General features: G+C 35.3%; 2 protein-coding genes across 2 annotated transcripts in view; both read left to right on the forward strand.

The window, feature by feature from the left end:
- The first annotated feature begins 391 nt into the window (after positions 1-391).
- On the forward strand, positions 392-8,412 carry LOC130910169 (probable thiopurine S-methyltransferase). The gene is made up of 9 exons (XM_057827183.1): positions 392-534; positions 3,344-3,462; positions 3,544-3,636; positions 3,711-3,843; positions 6,445-6,497; positions 6,592-6,666; positions 6,725-6,810; positions 6,895-6,939; positions 7,016-8,412. The coding sequence occupies exons 2-9, from the start codon at positions 3,356-3,358 to the stop codon at positions 7,132-7,134; spliced, it is 711 nt and encodes a 236-aa protein (XP_057683166.1). The 5' UTR covers positions 392-534; positions 3,344-3,355; the 3' UTR covers positions 7,135-8,412.
- Positions 8,413-11,429: 3,017 nt separating this feature from the next.
- The window catches only part of sdc2 (syndecan 2), a 66,570-nt gene continuing 57,212 nt past the window's right edge, over positions 11,430-20,787 (forward strand). Inside the window, exon 1 of the mRNA XM_057827541.1 lies at positions 11,430-11,766. Coding sequence (XP_057683524.1) covers positions 11,710-11,766 — 57 coding nt within the window. The 5' untranslated portion in view covers positions 11,430-11,709. The remainder of the gene's footprint in view (positions 11,767-20,787) is intronic.

The raw sequence follows: 20,787 nt of genomic DNA on the forward strand, positions 1-20,787 counted from the left end.
TTATGACCGTCGATGGCACTAAAACATGATCATTCACAGCAGACTTCAACCATTTTAACATGAGACACCAAGCCAAGCATAATTATCCGCTCTACATTTTTACTGCAACATTGCTAATAATTTAGCGCCCTCGTGCGTTTAAAAGGTGCAATCTGCATTTTCTATTTACCCTTTTCTTCCCTTTGCTTTGTTTCATTTTGGATTACACAACAATATTTGAGGATTATTAACAAATGACTATTTTGTAAAATAAAAATCATTAAGAGGCAAGCCGGGGAGTTATATTTTTGAAATATTTGAAAAATGTATGCAAAAAAGTATTTGGAAAAAAAAAAATAAAAAAATTAAAAAATGCCGTATTTTCCCACTGTTTTGGACGCAACAGCACCGAGAAAATCCAGATTCGCTCTCCCTACCAGTAGATGGGGGTGTTGCACCAGTAAGCAATTTAACAGAGGAAGACTATACCAGGGTCAATATAAATATTTTACATCTAGGAAAAAACGACATACTTTGTATGACTACGGGCATTAGGTGAGTGTTTGCAGCAGAAAATATATAACTATAATCCAAGAATTTGCTAGGAACGGTATTTTTAAAGTGTTCCGGACGCGTTGACAGGTTTCAGACTAAAGTGCAGGCTTCTGGTATAATTGCGGAAACTAAACGCATGTTCGTTTTTGTACGTAAGTCTTCAATTAATCTTATTTTCTTGATGTTTTATTAAATTTCCGTAAGTAAACAACTCGACCTCTTTGCTGTCTCTTAAAGTTATACATGTTAGTGAATACAGTTAGTCAAACATGAACGCATTGTCATTGACGGCGATAGACGTCAAATCCATTTGGACTGGGATGATGGCGTTGAATGATCATGTTTCGTCGCCATTAACGGCGATATACGTCCAATCCATTTGGACTGGGAGAGTTCGATTACAGTCAGCCTTTCCCAGTCTAAATGCATTGGCGGAATTTTACTTTTGGGGCAGGGGAGAACAACATGTTGATGACCTTGAAACGCAATGTCAGCAAAAAAAATTAACTTATAAGAATATTTATAATAAGTTGAAAATGAGCGTTTTTTGTTTCCCATCATTCTTGAGGGTAATTCCAAATCAAGCTGCTCAGGCTATACTTTTAGCCAAGATATACAGTATATCCATTGAATATGTCGTGCCAATGTAGTTACTCCCGTCAAAAATTGTATCCCCTGGGCGGAGCCCCTGCGCTGCACTGATTTGCTTGATTTCCGTGTTTTGTTGATGTAGTTATCTACGAGGAGTTTAAACATGGCACATCCATAAAAAACAACAACTTTTTTTTCCTGTCGTACAACGTAACTTACTGAATGTAAAAAATGCTATGTATCACTGTTTTACTTGTAGGATGACTTATAGCTGTTATTACTGTAATTCAAGTTCTGTATGGAGTTTCTCCGGTTTAATAAACGTCGATGTCCAAAATATATAACTGTAGCTCTTTTCTGGCTTCAATTAATTGTGTAAGTCGACATAACTCATAACTAATGTGTGTGTGTGCACTCCCGCGGCCAGGGGAAACAATTTTTGACGGGAGTAACAACATTGGCAAGGCAACAGGGGTGGCTCTGTTGTACAATTAACGTCTTTAGTGTGGCAAATTGAAACGCCGCTCACCATTTTGACGGTGGTCTCTAGCGTTTCATGGTCCACATTTTCAATCCTTGGTTATTGCTCAGTAGTTGTTGTCGCCTTTGAAAGCTTCGGTTTGAAAAAAATTACGTATATATTAGGGTTGTTCCGATCATGTTTCTTTGCTCCCGATCCGATCCCGATCGCGTTAGTTTGAGTATCTGCCGATCCCGATATTTCCCGATCCGATTGCTTTTTTTTGCTCCCGATTCAATTCCAATCATTCCCGATAATTTTTCCCGATCATATACATTTTGGCAATGCAGAAATGAAGAAAAAAATGAATAAAACTCGGACGAATATATACATTCAACATACAGTACATAAGTACTGTATTTGTTTATTATGACAATAAATCCTCAAGATGGCATTTACATTATTAACATTCTTTCTGTGAGAGGGATCCACGGATAGAAAGACTTGTAATTCTTAAAGGGTAAATGTGACTTTGGATATTGTGACTAAATATTGCCATCTAGTGTATTTGTTGAGCTTTCAGTAAATGGTACTGTAGCCATGCCCAAATGCATGATGGGAAGTGCAACTGTGCGTAGTGCTACCAATTGATATATCTTCTCTGCGTTGGAAAATAACATAGGGTGTTAAGAAAAAGATCAATTACTACCTTGCTTCCCCACATTGCTTCCCACGATATTTCTAATCGTAGGGAGAGGGATTGTAAGGCTTTAACCAATTAAAAAAAGGCTCCAAAGGCTGCCAAAATTCTCTCTACTCATTTTACGCTGCCTTTTATCTCTCTATATAGGTAAAACGGCGCCGTTATAGATTGAGCGCAACAATGGGTGAGTGGGTTGTGCAGCGCATGCCTTAATTGCGTTAAATATTTTAACGGAATACATTTTTTAAAAAAATAATTACCGCCGTTATCGGGATAAATTTGATAACGCTACCTTAAGCCTAAACTAAAGACTTTGGCTGAGTGTAACATATTAAGTCTTTAACGTTAAATACAATTAGAAAACAATTTAATTAAAAAATATATATATATATATTAAAAAAAGACATGTCCGATATTTTTTTGCAGATTCGGATACTTTGAAAATGACGTGATTGGAACCGATCGATCGGGATGCCGATTGATCGGGACATCTCTAGTATATATCTATCTTGCCGCTTCATTGGTGGTTTTGGCTAAGCAAAGCAAATGAGGGTCAAGGGCTAGTCACATGATTTGTTCGAAAAATAATTTTGACCCATTATAAAAATATCTTTTTTTGTTCGTTTAACTTTGTTGTATTGCTTTACAACTTTTAGAGACAATATTTTCCTAGAAAATTCTCAATTTTAAAATCATATACTGTATAGGAAAGTCTATAACATGCAAGACAGTTTTCATCCATCGGGGGGGCCAGGCCCCCCCTGAAAATCTGCTTATGTCACGTGATTTGTTCGAAAATGGATTTTAATCCATTATATATATACTTTTTTCTTTTTCATTTTTGTTGTTTGTTTTATTGCTTTACAACCTTTATAGACTTTTAACATTTTACCGGCAAAGTCTTAATTTAAAAATTCATATATTGGAAAGTCATTTGCACGCAATGACAGTTTTGGCGCCCCATAGTCAAAATTGTGCCTAGATACTTCACAATTTAGATTACATTTTTGATAAATGCATTTAACACGAGTTCTCATTTGGAATTTATCCCACAGATGTAATTAAACATGAGTACCATGCTGAAAATTCAGGAAAATTGCGTCGTGAAGCTCAAAGAATGGGAGCAACGCTGGCACGATAACAGAATTGGCTTTCACAGGCCACACGTACACAAGTAATGACTACATTTCATGTTTTTTTTTTTTCGGGGGATCACTGTTTACAAGGAAAACTGAAGTTATTTTTCTTTTTTCAGGATGCTGGAGAGTAAAATTGAAAAAGCTTTGGCCGGGCGGACGGGAGTTCGCTTCTTCTTTCCTCTTTGTGGAAAAGCTGTAGATATGAAGTGGTAAATGAATTGGACCACAGTACTGTTATCTACCAAACAAACTTGATTTTGGATTATTTTTATGTGTATTTCAGGTTAGCAGACATGGGCCATTCGGTGGTCGGAGTGGAGATATCGGAAAAAGCAATTCAGCAGTTCTTTTCGGAGAACGACTTGACATACAGTGAGGAAACTGTTCCAGCTATTCCTGGAGCAAAGGTCTTCAAGGTCGGTCCATTTTAGGAAGGACTGACCAGATAAGTGCCGCAACGATTAATCGATTAACTCGAGTATTCGATTAAAAAAAAATATTCGAATTAAATTTTGTTGCTTCGAGTATTCGTTTAATTAAAGTGGCGTTGTAATGGTTAATTTTGAAAGTGTTTGCATGTAGTTTTATTGATTAGGGTGGATACACTGCTCTCTGGTCTGCCTCTTTTCACATGGCTGAATCCAACTGCTCCCTGTTAAGACCAACGTAGGCTAGGTTTTTGTATGAGCTAATGTTTTTTAATGCATTCATGCAATTTAGTTTATAGGTATATTTAGCTGTTTTTGTGTCTGAACCATTTGTTAAGAGGCTTGTTAAAAAAAAAAACTATAAAAACTAGCATTTTATAGCATCTAAGCTAGCGGACTTTTTAATGTAAGTTAAACAATTGTTCTTTTGTTGTACATAGATCCTCATTAAAAAAAAAATATCATACCGTTTGAGGCTCAGCTTAGTTATTTTAATTTTTCATGTTCCTTATCCGATTACTCGATTATTCCAACTAACTAGTCTATCGATTAATCGACTACTAAAATATTAGACAGCTGCAGCCATAAATTAAGTAACTCGAGTAATTAGATTAGAAATAAGCTTTGAATCAAATTTTGCTGTTTCGATGATTTGTTTAATTAAAGTGGCACCGTAATGGTTTGTTTTGAAAGTGTTTGCATTTAGTTTCATTGCTTTGGGGGGATACACTACCCTGTAGTGGCAAGTTGGCAACAGTGCATATCAAATAACTAGTTTAACATGGCTGAATCCAGATGCTCCCTGTTAAGACCAACATAAGGTGTGTTTTTGTTAAAGCTAATATGTTTTTTTGTGCATTCGTTATGAAGTTTAGAAGTATATTTAATAGTTTCTTGTGGGAATATGTTAGAAAGATTTTGTAAGAGCATTGTAAAAAAAAAAAAAAAAAAAAACTATAGCATACTATAGCACTTAAGTTAGCGGACTTTTGCTACGCAAGTTAGTCAATGATTCTTTTGTTGTACTCAGATCTTGATTTATTTTTTTATTTTTTTAAAATATAGTTTGAGACTTACCCTTTTTTTAAATGCATGTAGGCTTACTGCTTTTGTGAAATGAAAATTCAATTCTGCATAGTTAGATGAAACACTCAGGAATTTTATTTTGTATTTGCATTTAATGCTCTTTTACCCGTGGGCGTTATTTTGACTAAATTCTTGTGATTTTGTCCAAAGTAAGGCTTTTCCTTTGAAGTGTGATAACTAAGTCATTTCAGAATATTTTTCCCTTTCAAACACTCAGAATGTTCAGTGGGATCAGACCTATCGACACATATATAGTTTTTATTTTTTGAATGCCCCCCTATGGACAATAATAGCAGTATTATTCTAATAGCAAAACTAACTATGCTGTATATATACAGTATATATATAAAATAAAAGTCTAATTTGAATATTTAATTGGACATAGTTATTGGCCCAAATAAGTCCATAAGTCATAACAACAGAATTTTTTATGCATGCCCAGTTTTTACACAATGGCAGTTTTCTGAATCAAACTAAATTCTTGTGATTTTGTCCAAAGTATGCCATTTCCTTTGAAGTGTGATAACTACCGGTAAGTCATTTCTGAATATTTTTTCCCTTTCAAACACTCAAAATGTTCAGTGGCATCAGACCTATCTACACATATAAAGTTTTTATTTAAAAAAAAAAATTTTTTTTTTGATGCCTCCTATGGACAGTAATAGCAGTATTATTCTAATAGCAAAACTAACTATGCTGTGTGTGTGTGTGTGTGTATATATATATATATATATATATATATATATATATATATATATACATATATAAAATAAAATAAAAGTCTAATTTGAATATTTCATAGGACATACCTGTAGTTAAGAGGCCCAAATAAGTCCATAAGTCATAACAACAGAATTTATTCGCAAGCAAATTCATGTGTTGGCCTATGGCGCCACCTAGTGACTTTTGGGGATTAAGACTCTCAACACACAAATTCCTCTATTTCCATGTTTTTGACCCGCCAAAGAAGCGATTGCATCAGTAATCACGGAAAATGCATTATAACACATGAGGTTTACAGCATATAAAAGATTAGGATTTATAATGGGAGTCAATGAACCAGAACATGGCATTATTACAAGAATTTAATGCGAATCCCCCCCCCAACCTGTTTGCAATAAGTTAGAAATTGCAGCACGGTGCCATTTTGATCTATACATGTTTTTACTATCCTGGGGAAATATTAGCTCCCTAGTGTAATTTTTCCAATGATTTTTCTTTGATGAAACACAGGGGGAAAAAACTATTTTAAAAAAAGCCAGAGTATTGACAAATAACACAGACGGGTAAAAAGTGTAATCTTAGCAAGCCAAAATAAATATTATTGCAAGCTTAAACACTCGTTTATTCGTATTACATATCCTAAAATTTATTCTGAAATGCATTAAATATTTATAATCCGATTTCTTGATTATTCCAACTAATTGATAGATTAATCGATTAACTAAATAACCGATAGCTGCAGCCCTTGATCAAACATGACTGATTCCACTTTCCCCACAGAACTCAGAAAAAAACATCACCTTGTATAACTGCGACTTGTACAGTTTAACCAGGTTAGTAAATTGCTCGTATTTGCAAATTTTGGATGTTTTTTTTGTTTGTTTTTGCTCTGTTTTGTTTAAGTTTCTTCTCCCTTATTCGTCACAGTTCAATTATTGGTCAGTTTGGGGCGATTTGGGACCGAGCCTCTATGGTGGCCATCAACCCGAGAGACAGAGTAAAGTAAGATCACAAATTGAACTGTGTTTTAACAGCGTAAATTCATAATCTTTCTCCACAGATATGCTTCTCTCATGATTTCTTTGATGGCAAATGACTGCAAATACCTTTTGTCTACGTTCATGTACAATGCGGAACTTTATAAAGGTGACTTTTTTGTTTCGTGTTTAAAATTTGAAGGGGAAAAAAAAAAAACAGCTGTGTTTAAATCACTGGTGACATGCTTTTTAGGCACTCCTTTTGTTGTCACTGGTGAGCAAGTATATACCTTGTTTGGTGAGTACTGAAGAAACTTCATTAATGATTTTTAAGATGTTTGGCTGTTGCTAATTAAAGTATTTTCTTATTGCAGGAGAAAAGTGTGACGTGGAAAAGCTTTTATCTGAAAATTTGACTGGAGACAGACTCCAGGCTTGGGGCGTTGACTACGTGATTGAAGAACTGTACCTCATTACTCTGAAGATGAGCTAAAAGCAGCCAGGAAAAGTAAAACAATCATTAAGGGGAAAAATAGCACTTACTTTTTTACATGTTGATTCCTTTCTTTCCATAATTGGAATTCTGAAATCGTGCAAGAGGGAAAACAACACTGATTTGGACGATTAACCAGAGAATCACGCTAACACAGAGGTTCATTCTTGTTTAATGTAGCATGTGTCTTTGTTGACGTTGACAAATTACCATGATGTAATGTGGAGGAGCCTGCCATATTGTTTTTATGTAAAATTATTGACTGGATTCTGGATTGGAATTTAAAAACAATCTAAATGTGTTTCTCACCAGTAGACGTCCAATTTATTTGGAGTGGGAGAGCTGGTAGCGAATGAACGCTCATTGATAGCCCTCCCACTTCAAATAAATTGACGTCTATTGCAGTCAATGGCACCAAATGAGTTTTTAAAAAATCCTGTTTGGGCAATTATTGTCACAGTTATTTAACTGCTAATTTTCTCAGGAATAGACGTCCATTTGACTGGGAGGCCTGGCAGCAATCATTTATCTAATTCATCTATGTTAGGGGAGCCGCCACTATCTTTGTGAGCAAAGGTTGATTAAAGGGAAATAAACTAATCAAATATTATTCTCACATGTTGGAAATAAAGCTGTAATTCACTAATTCAGTGCTCATTTAATTCATAGTGTAAATTTTAACACGGAAAAAGTGATCCCTCGCTATTTCGCGCTTCAAACTGTGCGTCCTCAGTCCATCGCGGATTTTTTTTCCAATTAAAAAAACAAATAAATGCAGCATTTTACATAATATATATTTTTTATAAAAACATGATGAGCTGTCCCGATCTGATTATGTAGTCTCTCACTCTCGTTTCTGCAGCTTTTCTTGGTCAGGTAGTGCACTGGAGTTGCCTTTTAAAGTTAGTGATGATTGACAGATGTTAAGGTTTGATCTTGCCAGAGACGCTTGGAAGCCGAAACTACATAGCAAAGCATGCGTCAATCATCTTTGACTTGTTAAACAGTTGATGTGGCAACTCATTGTAAGTTAGCGGATTTGAGTGGACTCACTCAATGAAGCATTTAACAAAGACAAGCATTTTTCTACTTTATTCTTGTTTAAAACTAATTCGGTGGGACATTAACATTTTAAAACTTATCATAATTATTACATTTGAAGTGCTTAAAACATTATATATACAGTATATGTTGTTTAATCATACTTTGGGGAAAAAAAGTGAAAAAACATGTCATGTGTATTTCTTTTCAATGCTAAAGCTGAATAAATACATTAAACACGAGAAAAAAAAAATCTTTCTTTTTTTACTTCGCGGCATAGACTTCATAATTGTATTGACGGGTCACATCGGTCAGCCACTGCGCAACGCCTTCAAGCAGGGGGCCATCCCACAATCTGCTTCAGTTATTTGCAGTCGGTCGCAGCAACACATACAGCAATCCAACATTGGATTTAGGTTGAAAAAATGCGAAAGCTGGACCACATACAAAGAGGAAGGATTGCCTCAGGAGTCATTTGTTCAAGGTTACAAGGTAATTATATTTTTCGTACCATGCATGCATTTTGAAACGTGAAAAAAATCAATGGGAGAAATTAGACGCTACTGCATTGGCTTCATAGTTCGCAATATTTACGTTATATAAATACAAACTGCCTGCTTTTTTTTTTTTTTTTTGCTTTTAACCAAGAACCAAGACTGTTTTACGTCCATATTTATGAAGAATTAAGGGATTTAAGCATTTATACACAAAAATTTTCAACGAAAAAAGCTCTTTGTTTACATGTGGCGGCCACTAATTTCCTTACAGACTAGCTTTATAATTCGTAATATTTACGTAAAATAAATGGTACCTGCATTTTTTTTTTTGTTTGTTTTTTTTTTTTTTTTTTTTTTTTTGTTGTTGTTGCTTTTAACCAAGAGTAGAGACTGTTTCACGTCCATATCTATAAAGATTTAAGAGATTTGAGCATTTATTCACAAAAATTCTTACCGGAAAAGCTCTATTAACATATGGCAGCCGCTAATTTCCTTACAGACTAGCCTCACAGTTAGCATTATTTACGTAAAATAAATGCTACCTGCACGTTTTTTTTCTTTTAACCATGAATTGAGACTGTTTTACGTCCATATCTATGAAGAATTCAGGGATTTAAGCATTTATTCACAAGAAATTTCACCAGAAAAGCTCTGTTTACATATGGCGGCCCCATAAGCAGAGTTTAAGGGGGGGCCAGGGCCAAGCCCCCCTGGTAGCCGAAAAGTGTCATTGCATGTAATTGACTTTCCTACATATACATACATATACATATATATATATATATATAAGTTGTAAAGCATCAAAGCAAATAACTTTGTTTGAAAATATTTTTTTTGATTGAAGCAACTTTTTCGGGGATGGAATGATTTAGACACAAATGTCCTACCCCATAATATGGCCCAAACACAAGAAGGATTGTTAAAATCAAACTTTTTTAAATTAAAAATTAAGTGTTCAAATGCAAATATTGAGTCTAAAAATATTTTTTCGCATTCAAAAACTTATTTTCTATGATTGAAAATTTTTTTTGATCGAAATGATTTTTCGTTTGGAAATATACGTTTTTTGTTTGAAGCAACTTATTTTTTGATTGAATACAAAGACACAAATGTCCTAGCCAAAATGTGGTCCAAACGCAAAAAATTACTTCAATCAAAAAAGTTGCTTAAATTAAAATAATAAAGACTTCAATCAAAAAACAAACAAAAAAAAGCTTTCAAATGCAGTCTTTTGAGTTTCAAAGTTTCATTCAAGCACATTTTTTGAACGAATAATGAAGACACAAATCTACCTCCACATGGCTTCGCCCAGGGGATACAATTTTTGAATAGGGTAACCACATTGGCACAACACCGACGGGTGTACTATATTCAATGGATCACAATCTTGGCGAGTATAGTTGTCCTAACCAGCCTGATTTAGAATTCCCCTCAAGAATGATGGGAAACAAAAAAACGCTCATTTTCAACCTAGTATCATAAATATTATTGTTAGCTAATTTTATTGCTGACACTGCATTTTGGGGTCATCAACATGTTGCCCAAAAGTGAAACTCTGCCTGTGGGCGGCCCCCACATTGACTAACAGACTAGCATCGTACTTCGATATTCATTCATTCATTTTCCATGCCGCTTATTCCTCACGAGGGTCGCGGAGGTGCTGGAGCCTATCCCAGCTAACTTCGGGCAGTAGGCAGGGGACACCCTGAATTGGTTGCCAGCCAATCGCAGGGCACAAGGAGACACACAACCATTCACGCACACACTCACACCTATGGACAATTTAGAGTGTTCAATCAGCCTACCATGCATGTTTTTGGGATGTGGGAGGAAACCGGAGTTCCCGGAGGAAACCCACGCAGGCACGGGGAGAACATGCAAACTCCACACAGGAAGGCCGAAGCCCGGGATTGAACCCTTGATCTCAGAACTGTGAGGCAGACGTGCTAACCACTCAGCCACCGTGCCGCCGTACTTCGATATATTTACGTAAAATAAATACAAACCGCACGTTTTTTTTTTTTTTTGCTTTTAACCAAGAATAGAGACTGTTTTGCGTCCATATCTATAAAGAATCCAGGGAGTTAAGCATTTATTCACAAGCATTTTAAACGAAAAAAGAGCTCTTTGTCTGTGATTCCACTCGGTCAGCTTTGACGGCCACGCCACCAATGCAGGCCCCCTGTTAATCGGCCCCGTGTTCCGTCAATATCATTATGAAGTCTATGTTCGCGGTTTTGTCCAGTTATCGCGGTGGGTTCTGGTCCCTGTTAACCGTGAAAAACTGATCACTTTCTATTCTTTGCCCATAATAGAATTGGTAATTTTGTCATCTTATCGATACAACATGTCAAAAAATGATTAAGTAAATAGTTGGGAATGAATTGAATGTTATTGCCGTCAATGGTAGCCAATTATTAAAATTTATTAAAATGATTAAAAGTGGGCTACGAGAGCATTTGACGTCAATTTTCGTTGTACCTCTTACATCCACCAGCAGAGGGAGGCATTGTAGAAGAATTACGGCTCAATGGTTTTGCTCGCTTTTTGAGTAGATACAACTAATAAGTACTTTTAAGTAAACCTTAAAAATTAACGCGAATATTGTAAACTTATTTGTAAGTGAAAATGTGCGATAAATCAAGCTATTTTTCTTGTTTTTTTTTTTGTAAACAGAAGAAACCTTTTGCCAGTGCCGTAAATCCGTTACTTTAGTCGTAAACGCACGTAAGAGAAAACGAGAGAGGGAGCAAGCGAGAGAGAGAGAGGAGCAAAAGAGCGAGCGAGCAGTATCTCGTGCGGATTTTACCGAGCAGGAGGACTTTGCAATTAATCCCTGCTTTATTCCTACATTTATCCGTCAAATCGACCAAGTTTAGGCAGAAAGAAGCAAAGTCAACGAGTGCTTTTTTTTGCGACGGAGTAAAGGGGGATTTAAAAAACGCAACACGTATCCGGTGGTTGGGGTCCCACGGGAGAAGCGACAGGAGTTTGGGGAGCCGGAGGTGAAAAGAAACCCTACCAAAAATACGGAATTATGAGGAATTTTTTGATCTTCACTCTCGGTTTGGCACTCTACCTCTCCGGGGAAAGGGTAAGTTTGCTCTTAGAGGTGTTTGTAGTTCATATTTCAGGGTGAGAATGCAATTTAAGACACTCATTATATATTTTCTTAACATGCAAAACACTGTTTTAAGTAAAAAATAATGTCTATGCGTTCATTAATTTGATTTTTTTTTTCAGTAAATAGACCAAAAAACGCTTCTAAAGCGCTTAAATGCAGTCACGTGTCAAGTTGGAAAAACCAAGGCGCCCCTTGCAATTGGGAATGTGACGTCAGAGACCATAATTAATCGAATTTAATCTATTTTTCTACTGATTTTTAATGTAATAAGATCAAAAGGCAATTTAATAACCTTTGACGACAAACAAATAAATTGGTAGCAGGAGTTCTAATAAGATTCGTTACTAGGGAACGTAATTGCTTTTGATATTAACTGCAATTTACTGCGATGGGCGTCCGATCCATTTGGGTAAGATTGTTGACAGTGATCGAATTAAGTCAAATTGGAATGGACGTCTCTCGCCGTCAATGGCAATCAGTGATATATTTAGGAAATAGTTAAAAGGACTGCTGTGATTGACAACTCAGTGATAATCAAATTAATCAACTATTTTGATGAATTGTTTAGAGACACTCTTGAAGGGTCCAGTTTTTTTTTAAGTTTGTAAAATTGAAAAAAGAAAACAAAATATTTTCATTTATGAATGTGTTGTTTAATTGTATTCATTTGTAATGAAAAAAAAACGGGGGGGGGGGGGGGGACTGTCAATGTTGTTATCATTCCCTGGGAATATAATTTCTTTTAATATTAGCTGCCACTGACTGAAATAGACGTCCAATCCATTTTGACTATTGGACGTCTATCACCGTCAATGGCTGGGTATGACTTAACCCCATGTGTCAAATTAGCCTGCTGGTTGCAGTGCGAGATTTTGGCAGCATTATGTGCCCCTGTTGTTCCCCCGTGGATTGTGACTTGCTACTTGGCACACTGCCCAGTCTTGTGTCAGAACTACTGGTCCAATTAGCCACATGAGACACTTAATTGTATGTTTTTACATGGTTCCGTTCGACAGTGTGTACTGTACTCTTTTGACCTCGTGTACAGTCTCATTTTAATGCTATTGTGATACTGCATGCATAGGGTATTGGATTTCATGCAAGTGGAGACATGGGTAGCCACTTATTAGTATTTTGATAGCTGGTTAGAAAACAATAATTTTTGTGTTGAGTTGACAATCGGTTCAGATATAAATGATGTGTTATTTACTGTTTTATTACTCTATGATTTACGGTTTAGCTGTAAATGTGCTTGAGAACCGAAAACTATACGCTGGGGACAGTTGGACTATGAATATTATATAACTGTGTAACTCTTATTGCTTTCCAAATAAAAAGGAGACATTTGGTAGTAATTGGCAAGTAAGTTGTATCCCATTTTGATTAAGTACAAAGATAATCATCTACTGTTATTCAGGACTACAGAAATCAGTTTTTAATTTATTATTATTATTATTATTTTTTGTAATAGAAATACAATTTTAAAAACTAATATAGATAGCTGTTTTCCATTTTATGTTTTTTTTAATTAAAAAAATGCAAAAATAAATAAAAGTACAACATAAATCAGAATATCATTATTATCATTATTATTATTATTATTATTATTTTATTTTATTTTTTTACTTAACCCTGTCACACCCGTTGGGTACCACAGCTTTTCAAAAATCACACTGGATATATGAATCATAGCAATTTGATTTTATTTACATTATTATTATTTAATTCCATTTTTGGGGGGGGTAATAAAAAAAATAAAATAAAATAAAATATGTATTATATATATTTCTGTTAGTGGTATTTTTTACATTTATATTTAAAAAAAAATATATATATATATATATATATATATATATAAAGAATAATAATACCATTTTAAAATCTATTAAAAAGGAGAATAGTTGTTATCCCATTTAAAAAATAGATAAATAAAAATACAATAATAAAATAAAATAATAAAATGATTTGCTGTTTACCCTTTTCTTAATTAGAATTTTAAAAATAAACAGCTGAAGAAAAATTTTGAATATTTATGATTAGGGCTGCAGCTATCGAATATTTTAGTAGTCGATTGATCAATGAACTAGTTAGTTCAAATAATCGAGTAATATGAAAAGGAACATAAAAATTAAAATACCTGAGCTGAGCCTCAAACGGTATAAAAAAAATAAAAATAAATGAGGATATCAGTACAAGAAGAGAACAATTGGCTAACTTGCGTAGCAAAAGTCCGATAGCTTAAATGCTATAAAATGCTAACTTTTTTTTTTAGACACTGCTCTGAACAAATGGTTCAAACACATATTCCCACAAAAAACAGCTAAATATATTGAATATAAATTAATTTACAAATACATAAAAAAAAAAAAAAACTTAAAAAAGAAAAACTTAGCTTATGTTAGTCTTAACAGGGAGCAGCTGGATTCATATGAAATGAGGTATGTCATATTCACTGTTGCCACTAGAGGGCAGTGTATCCACCCAAATCAATAAAACTAAATGCAAACACTTTCAAAACAAATCATTACAGCGCCACTTTCGAATGCTCGAAACAGCAAAATTCAATTTGATTTTTTTTGTTCTAATCTAATTACTCGAGTTAATCGATTAATCGTTGCAGCACTATCTATGATTCAAAATATGATTTCAAAATGATAGTATCAAAATTAGGGATGTCCCCGAGCTGATCACATGATCAGAAATCGGGAAGACCGTGCCATTTTTCAGAGGCTTGGAATCGGGTGAATTCATTTTTTAAAAAATACGTTTTTTTTTTTTTTTTTTTTGGTTGTTTTTTTTTCGGTATCAGTAATACTGAATATTCAGTATTGGCAGATTCTCAAAATCAGGTGACTCAGACATCCCTAATCAAAATAGTCAATCCATTAGATAATTGATTTGTCGATTAATCGTGGCAGCCCGAATTGTTTTTCCTGAACTTTACATCCAACAAGGCATCTCGCAGATAAATCACACGCACTTTAACCCGATCAATATCGGTTTCCTCTTTATCCGTGTCCCCAAAAGGCCCCGTTGCCACTTGACGCATGACATCGATTCTCATTTGGCTGGACTGTCGACGAGTGTGCGATAATACGATAATACGCTTTAGGCTCATCTGTTAGAGTTTTAATTAGCAAATCAGGGGGACGCTATTGCCGATACTAGTCAGTCTAAACTGAATTCTTTGTTATTTCAGGCAGATAAGATCTTATTTTAGTGGTTAACGCCGTCTAGCCGCGTCAATGGCAGCCAATGAGTTAATTGATTCAGACATTGTGTAAAATCATGGATTTAGGGTAGAATAATCTGGTTTTGTTGCTTGGACTAGAAGGGTTTTAAGACCGTGGCAGTCATGAGTTGAACACAGTCTGAAGGTGAAAGTTCTCTCAGCGGCTAGTTTGTCTAAAATCGTCTAAAAGGCAAAGAAGACCTCATTTAGAAATTTGAAAGGCGAGTGGAAAGGTGCCTGCTCTGTATTGTGTTGTATTATGTGAGCCCCACATGACTGTTCAAGCTTCATTTTCTGGTCTAAGTGATAGTTTTGTCTGCTGATTTGGTGGGATGAAATGAGCCCTGCACTGACCCTTTGCATGAAATATGCCTTCACACGCCATTTACTTTTTCAGGATGCATTCGGAACAAATAAACAGCAATATTGCTTCAATTTATTGTTATAACGCCTGATCTCCTGTTTTTGTTTCATCAATCTGCACGTGTTTTGTTGTCACAGGGTTCCAAGAATACGCTTGCAACTAATATATTTTTTTGTAATTGATTGATCTGTTGATTTTTTTCCGATTAATCGAGGATTCAGAACCAAAAAATATGTATAAAAAGTAGTGCTGTAACAATTAATTTCGATTAGAATAAAGCCTCCAATCAAATTTTGCTGGTTTGAGGATTCGTTAATTAGGGTGGTGTTGTAATGGTTTGTTTTTAAAGTATCGATTTGAGTGGATACACTGCCCTCTTGTGGCAACAACAAATATGACATAACTCATCTAACATGGCTGAATCCAGCGGCTCCCTGTTAAGACCAACATAAGATATGTTTTTGTTTGAGCTCGTTTTTTTTTTTTTAATGCATTCGTAATTTAGTTTATAAGTATTTATAACCGTTTTTTTGTGGGAATATGTGTTTGAACCGTTAGTTAAGACCACTGTAAAAAAACAGAAAACCATTAGCATTTTGCAGCTTTTAAGCTTGCGGACTTTTGCTATGTAAGTTAACCAATTGTTCTCTTGTTGTACTTAGATCCTCATTTATTTATTTATTTATTCTTATACAGTTTGAGGCTCAGCTCGGGTATTTTAATTTTTTATGTTCCTTATCCAATGACTTGATTATTCGAACTAGTTCATTGATTAATCAACTACTAAAAAAAACGATTTTATTTTTATACAGTTTGAGGCTCAGCTCGGGTATTTTAATTTTTTATGTTCCTTATCCAATGACTTGATTATTCGAACTAGTTCATTGATTAATCAACTACTAAAAAAAAACGATAGCTGCAGCCCTAATCAATTATTTTAGCCGTCATTTTTTTCTCCAATTAATCAATGATTCTGAATAAAACCATTTTCTATAAATTGTTCATTTATTTCTAAACTATTGGGAGGAAGGAAAAAAATCACAGAGGGCCTTTAAAACAGGCAATTGAATTTATGGTTAAATTTTAGATTAAATGATGTTTCGGATTTAACCGTTTGTTTTACATGTTCCTTGATTCAGATTTAACCGTTTGTTTCACATGTTCCTCAATCATTAAACAATATCTCCTAATATTATGATATTTAAAAAAACACACAGTGAAATGATAAAATAAATGTGTAATAACAATTAAATAAATAAACATTTAGAAATATACATTTGCAGCCCAATATTGAAAACGAAGGCATTATTTCAAATTGATTTTGCAAGAAATGCGCAAAAATAAATTGAGATATAAAAAACTTGTCATATCAGAAAATTGGCAATTATTGATAATTGTTTTCCAAAGTAAAAGCAGATCTTTGCAAATCGTATTTTGATTCAAAACCAGCATAATCTGTCTAAAGAAAATCCGTCATGATTTACTGTTGACAAGCTAAAATTACGATAATTCAGGCAATTTTAAATCATCGACTGCCATTGACGACGCTAGACGTCCAATTCGTTATGACTGGGAGGGGGCGAATGAACAGCGTTTGGACGTCTACTGTTGTCAATGGCACTCGGACATGAACGACTTCTCCCAGTTTCAATGAATTGGATGTCAATCGTTGTTACTTGAACTTCCTTTATTGTTCTGCCTGCACGATAAAAAAGCGCCATGCTAGACGACCCCGCTGCAAAAAGTCTGTTACACAAATGGAGGATTGAAATGGAAGCGTGACGTAGCAAAAACGGCCAGATGCTGCACTGCGACTGCTGCCTCTCCTCTTGTATTTTTTATGACCTTCTTTTATTTTGCATTAACTGAGAACTCATCAAACCCAAGACGCGGAATTGCGGGCGCCCCCCGTCGACCCCGTTAAACGCATCGGCTTTCTTCCCGCTCTTTTTGTTTCTTTCGAATAAAAACAAGGCCGACACGTGGGTTGCAAGCTACTTGCCCGCGACCGACTCTTCGGGGGGTGCGTTCGCTAACGCTAGCCTGTGGGGCGTTATGCAACCTTCAATGGATTTGAGAGAAGTTCAAAGTCCAAAAAGCTAACTTCAGTTTTGTCACTTGAGCAGAAAAAAAATCAGTCAAACTGTTTCTTTAATGTGTTGTTCAGTTTGACTTACACTGACATGTGATTCTGTGTCTTTGATTGTAAAGCGCTACAAGCTAGCTTGTGTCATTTTTTCCGCCTCGTTCATGTTTTTTCTGCGTTTGCCAACATCTGCTGGACGTATGCATTTCTGTGGAGAGGGGTTAGTTTCCGATTCGGTCCCCCCCTTTTTAAAAACTGGAAAGAGGACTGTACTTTAGCACAGAGGGGGAAAGGTATGACTCAAAAATGGTTAAATCTCTGCTTGACTAATGTTGTATTTTCCCAATCTCCATAATAATTTTAACAGATTTGTGTTGGTTACTGACAGAATTCCCAATTCAATTGGATTGGAAGTCTATCGCTATCAATGGCAGCAAACGTACTCCAAAATGATGAATTGGTGACTTTTTCTCCCCAGCAACATGCTAGCAGAAGGTGTTGTGACAAAAAGAAACTTGGGGAAAACCCTTGTGTCAAGTTTCTGTTTTTTTTCCCCTTTCAGTGTGATTTTACAGCCTGCAGTCACTTTAGGGAAGGTGAGTTTGTGATTGAGGAGAAGTTAGTGGCGGGTGAGGGGGTGATAAGTGTGATGTCTGTCTACCTTTTGGTGTTCACGATTTGACTGCCTGTCTGGGGCGCGAGGTGTGAGAAATGTCTAACTTGACAGTGGGTGCGAAAAAAAAAAAAACTTTACTACTTTGATTACGCTAAATAATTGCTATGACGTTATAGGTTCAACTGTATTAGCTAGTGTAGCTTGCTAGCTAGCTACTCTTGTCTTATATTCGATTTTTTATTTACTTTTGTTCAAAGTTGCCTAATAAGAAAATCAGCTAGCTAGCTAGCTAGTCTGACAGTTAAATGTTAGTTTTGATTCTGCGTTTTGAAAAATTCCTTTGTCTTGAATTTGAGTTGGGTTTTTTTGTGTTCATGATCTTGCCTTTCCAGAAGAAACCCTTTTTTTTTTTTTTTTTTTTTTTTTTACAAATTTTATTGCTTCAAGTAAATGCTTTGACTTAAGGGGTTCAACTGTATTAGCTTGTGTAGCTTGTTAGCTAGCTACTCTTGTCTTATATTCGATTTTTAATTTACTTTTGTTCAAAGTAGCCTAATAAGAAAATCAGCTAGCTAGCTAGCTAGTCTGACAGTTAAATATTAGTTTTGATTCTGCGTTTTGAAAAATTCCTTTGTCTTGAATTTGAGCTGGGGTTTTTTGTGTTCAAGATCTTGCCTTTCCAGAAGAAACCCAATTTTTTTTTTTTTTTTTTTTTAACAAATTTTATTGCTTCAAGTAAATGCTTTGACTTAAGGGGTTCAACTGTATTAGCTTGTGTAGCTTGCTAGCTAGCTACTCTTGTCTTCTTATATTAAGATTTTTAAATTACTTTTGTTCAAAGTAGCCTAATAAGAAAATCAGCTAGCTAGCCTGACGGTAAAATATTAGTTTTGATTCTGCGTTTTGAAAAATTCCTCTGTCTGAATTTGAGCTGGGTTGTTTTTGATCAAGGTCTTGCCTTTCCAAAAGAAACCCAACTTTTTACCAATTTTATTGCTTCAAGTAAATACGTTGACTTAAGGCAGACATGTCCAAAGTCCGGCCCGGGGGCCAAATGCGGCCCGTGGTCAAATTTCATCCGGCTCCCAGCCTCTGTCATAAAATCAATAACGTCTGGCCCGCATACAGACTTGATAGATTGGTCAGCAGTACTGCTACCAGCATATGAGGTGGCTTACACACTAAATGCTGCTCCTCATTTACCTACTAAAAAACAACATTACTCTATGCAACATTACCCCGTGTGACCTTTTACTCCCAATTTTCTAAAATGGCAACAATCAACAAAAAAAAGAAAGTTGACTGTGACGGCCGAAGCTTCAAGGATAGGTGGAAATTGGACTATTTCTTCACTAAAATACGCAACAACGATAAGCTTCTGCTTTTTTCCCGTCTCCTTTGTCATGTCTATTCTCATCTTCTTTGGATAAACAAACATACGCGATGATTTCCTTCTTTCTTTTTCTCTTTCCTTTGACATTGACATTGATTTTAATGTTGATGATGATGATGATGTTGATGACAATGACAATAAATTCAAATTCAACAACTGTGTCTGCCTCATTTGCAACGAGACAGTCGCTGTTTTTAAAGAGTTTAATGTATGGCGATTTTACCAAACAAGACACGCTGACATGTACGACAAGGTTACAGGGAAGATGCGTAGCGAGAAATTGAAGCAACTTGAAGCTAGTTTAATGTTACAGCAGCAGTGTTTCGCAAGAGTCCGAGAGTTGAAAGCTTAGCCACATAGGCTAGTTGCGAGATTGTGGAAATTATTAATTACCGGTAAAGAAAATAATAATAAAGCAAATGTGACACACATAATGGCTCGATAAAATTTGCTTAAATATATTGTTCAACACAAAGGACGTCAGCCAAGGTCGGCCACCCACATGTTTACCACACCAAATCTGGCCCCCTTTGCAAAAAGTTTGGACACCCCTGACTTAAGGGGTTCAACTGTATTAGCGTAATAGCAGCTTTGCTAGACAGGTACTCTTGTCTTCTTATATTAGATTTTCAATTAAATTTTTGTTCAAAGTAGCCTCATAAGAAGTTCAGCTAGCTAGCTACTCCTGACGAATAAATATTAGTTTTGATTCTTCGTTTTGAAAACTGCCTTCGTCTGAATTTTAGCTGGGGTTTTTTTGTGTTCAAGCTCTTGCCTTTTCAGAAGAAACACAACTTTTACCAATTTTATTCCATCGAGTACCTTAATTTTCGGACATTAAGCCACTACTTTCCCCCCTGATTTTTAATCCTGCGGCCTATATTCCAGTGCGGCTTACTTGTTGGTTTATTTGGGTTAATAAGTACCCATTTATCTGACAGTGGCTTCATAAGACTGTCATAAAACCTTCATAATTATGACATGACACTATCATTTTCATTAATGGAATGGTTATGACAGATGTCATGAGGTGTCATCCGGCAAATTATGTCACTAACTCCCAGTCTTTTACATCCATTCAAAAGTGAGTCAATTTGCCGAATGACATTGAATTACATCTGTTATAAGCATTAATTAATGCTCATGACAGTGTCATGTCATAATTATGATTGTCTTATGACAGTCTTATGGTGCCACTGTCAAATAAAGTGTTACAAAATACCATTACTAGCAATTAACAAAACCACTGGAACTGTAACTGAAGAAATAATTAGCACAAAACTTGAATTTTGATTGTTAT

Source organism: Corythoichthys intestinalis, chromosome 22, assembly GCF_030265065.1.
Source record: "Corythoichthys intestinalis isolate RoL2023-P3 chromosome 22, ASM3026506v1, whole genome shotgun sequence".
Lineage (NCBI taxonomy): Eukaryota > Metazoa > Chordata > Actinopteri > Syngnathiformes > Syngnathidae > Corythoichthys > Corythoichthys intestinalis.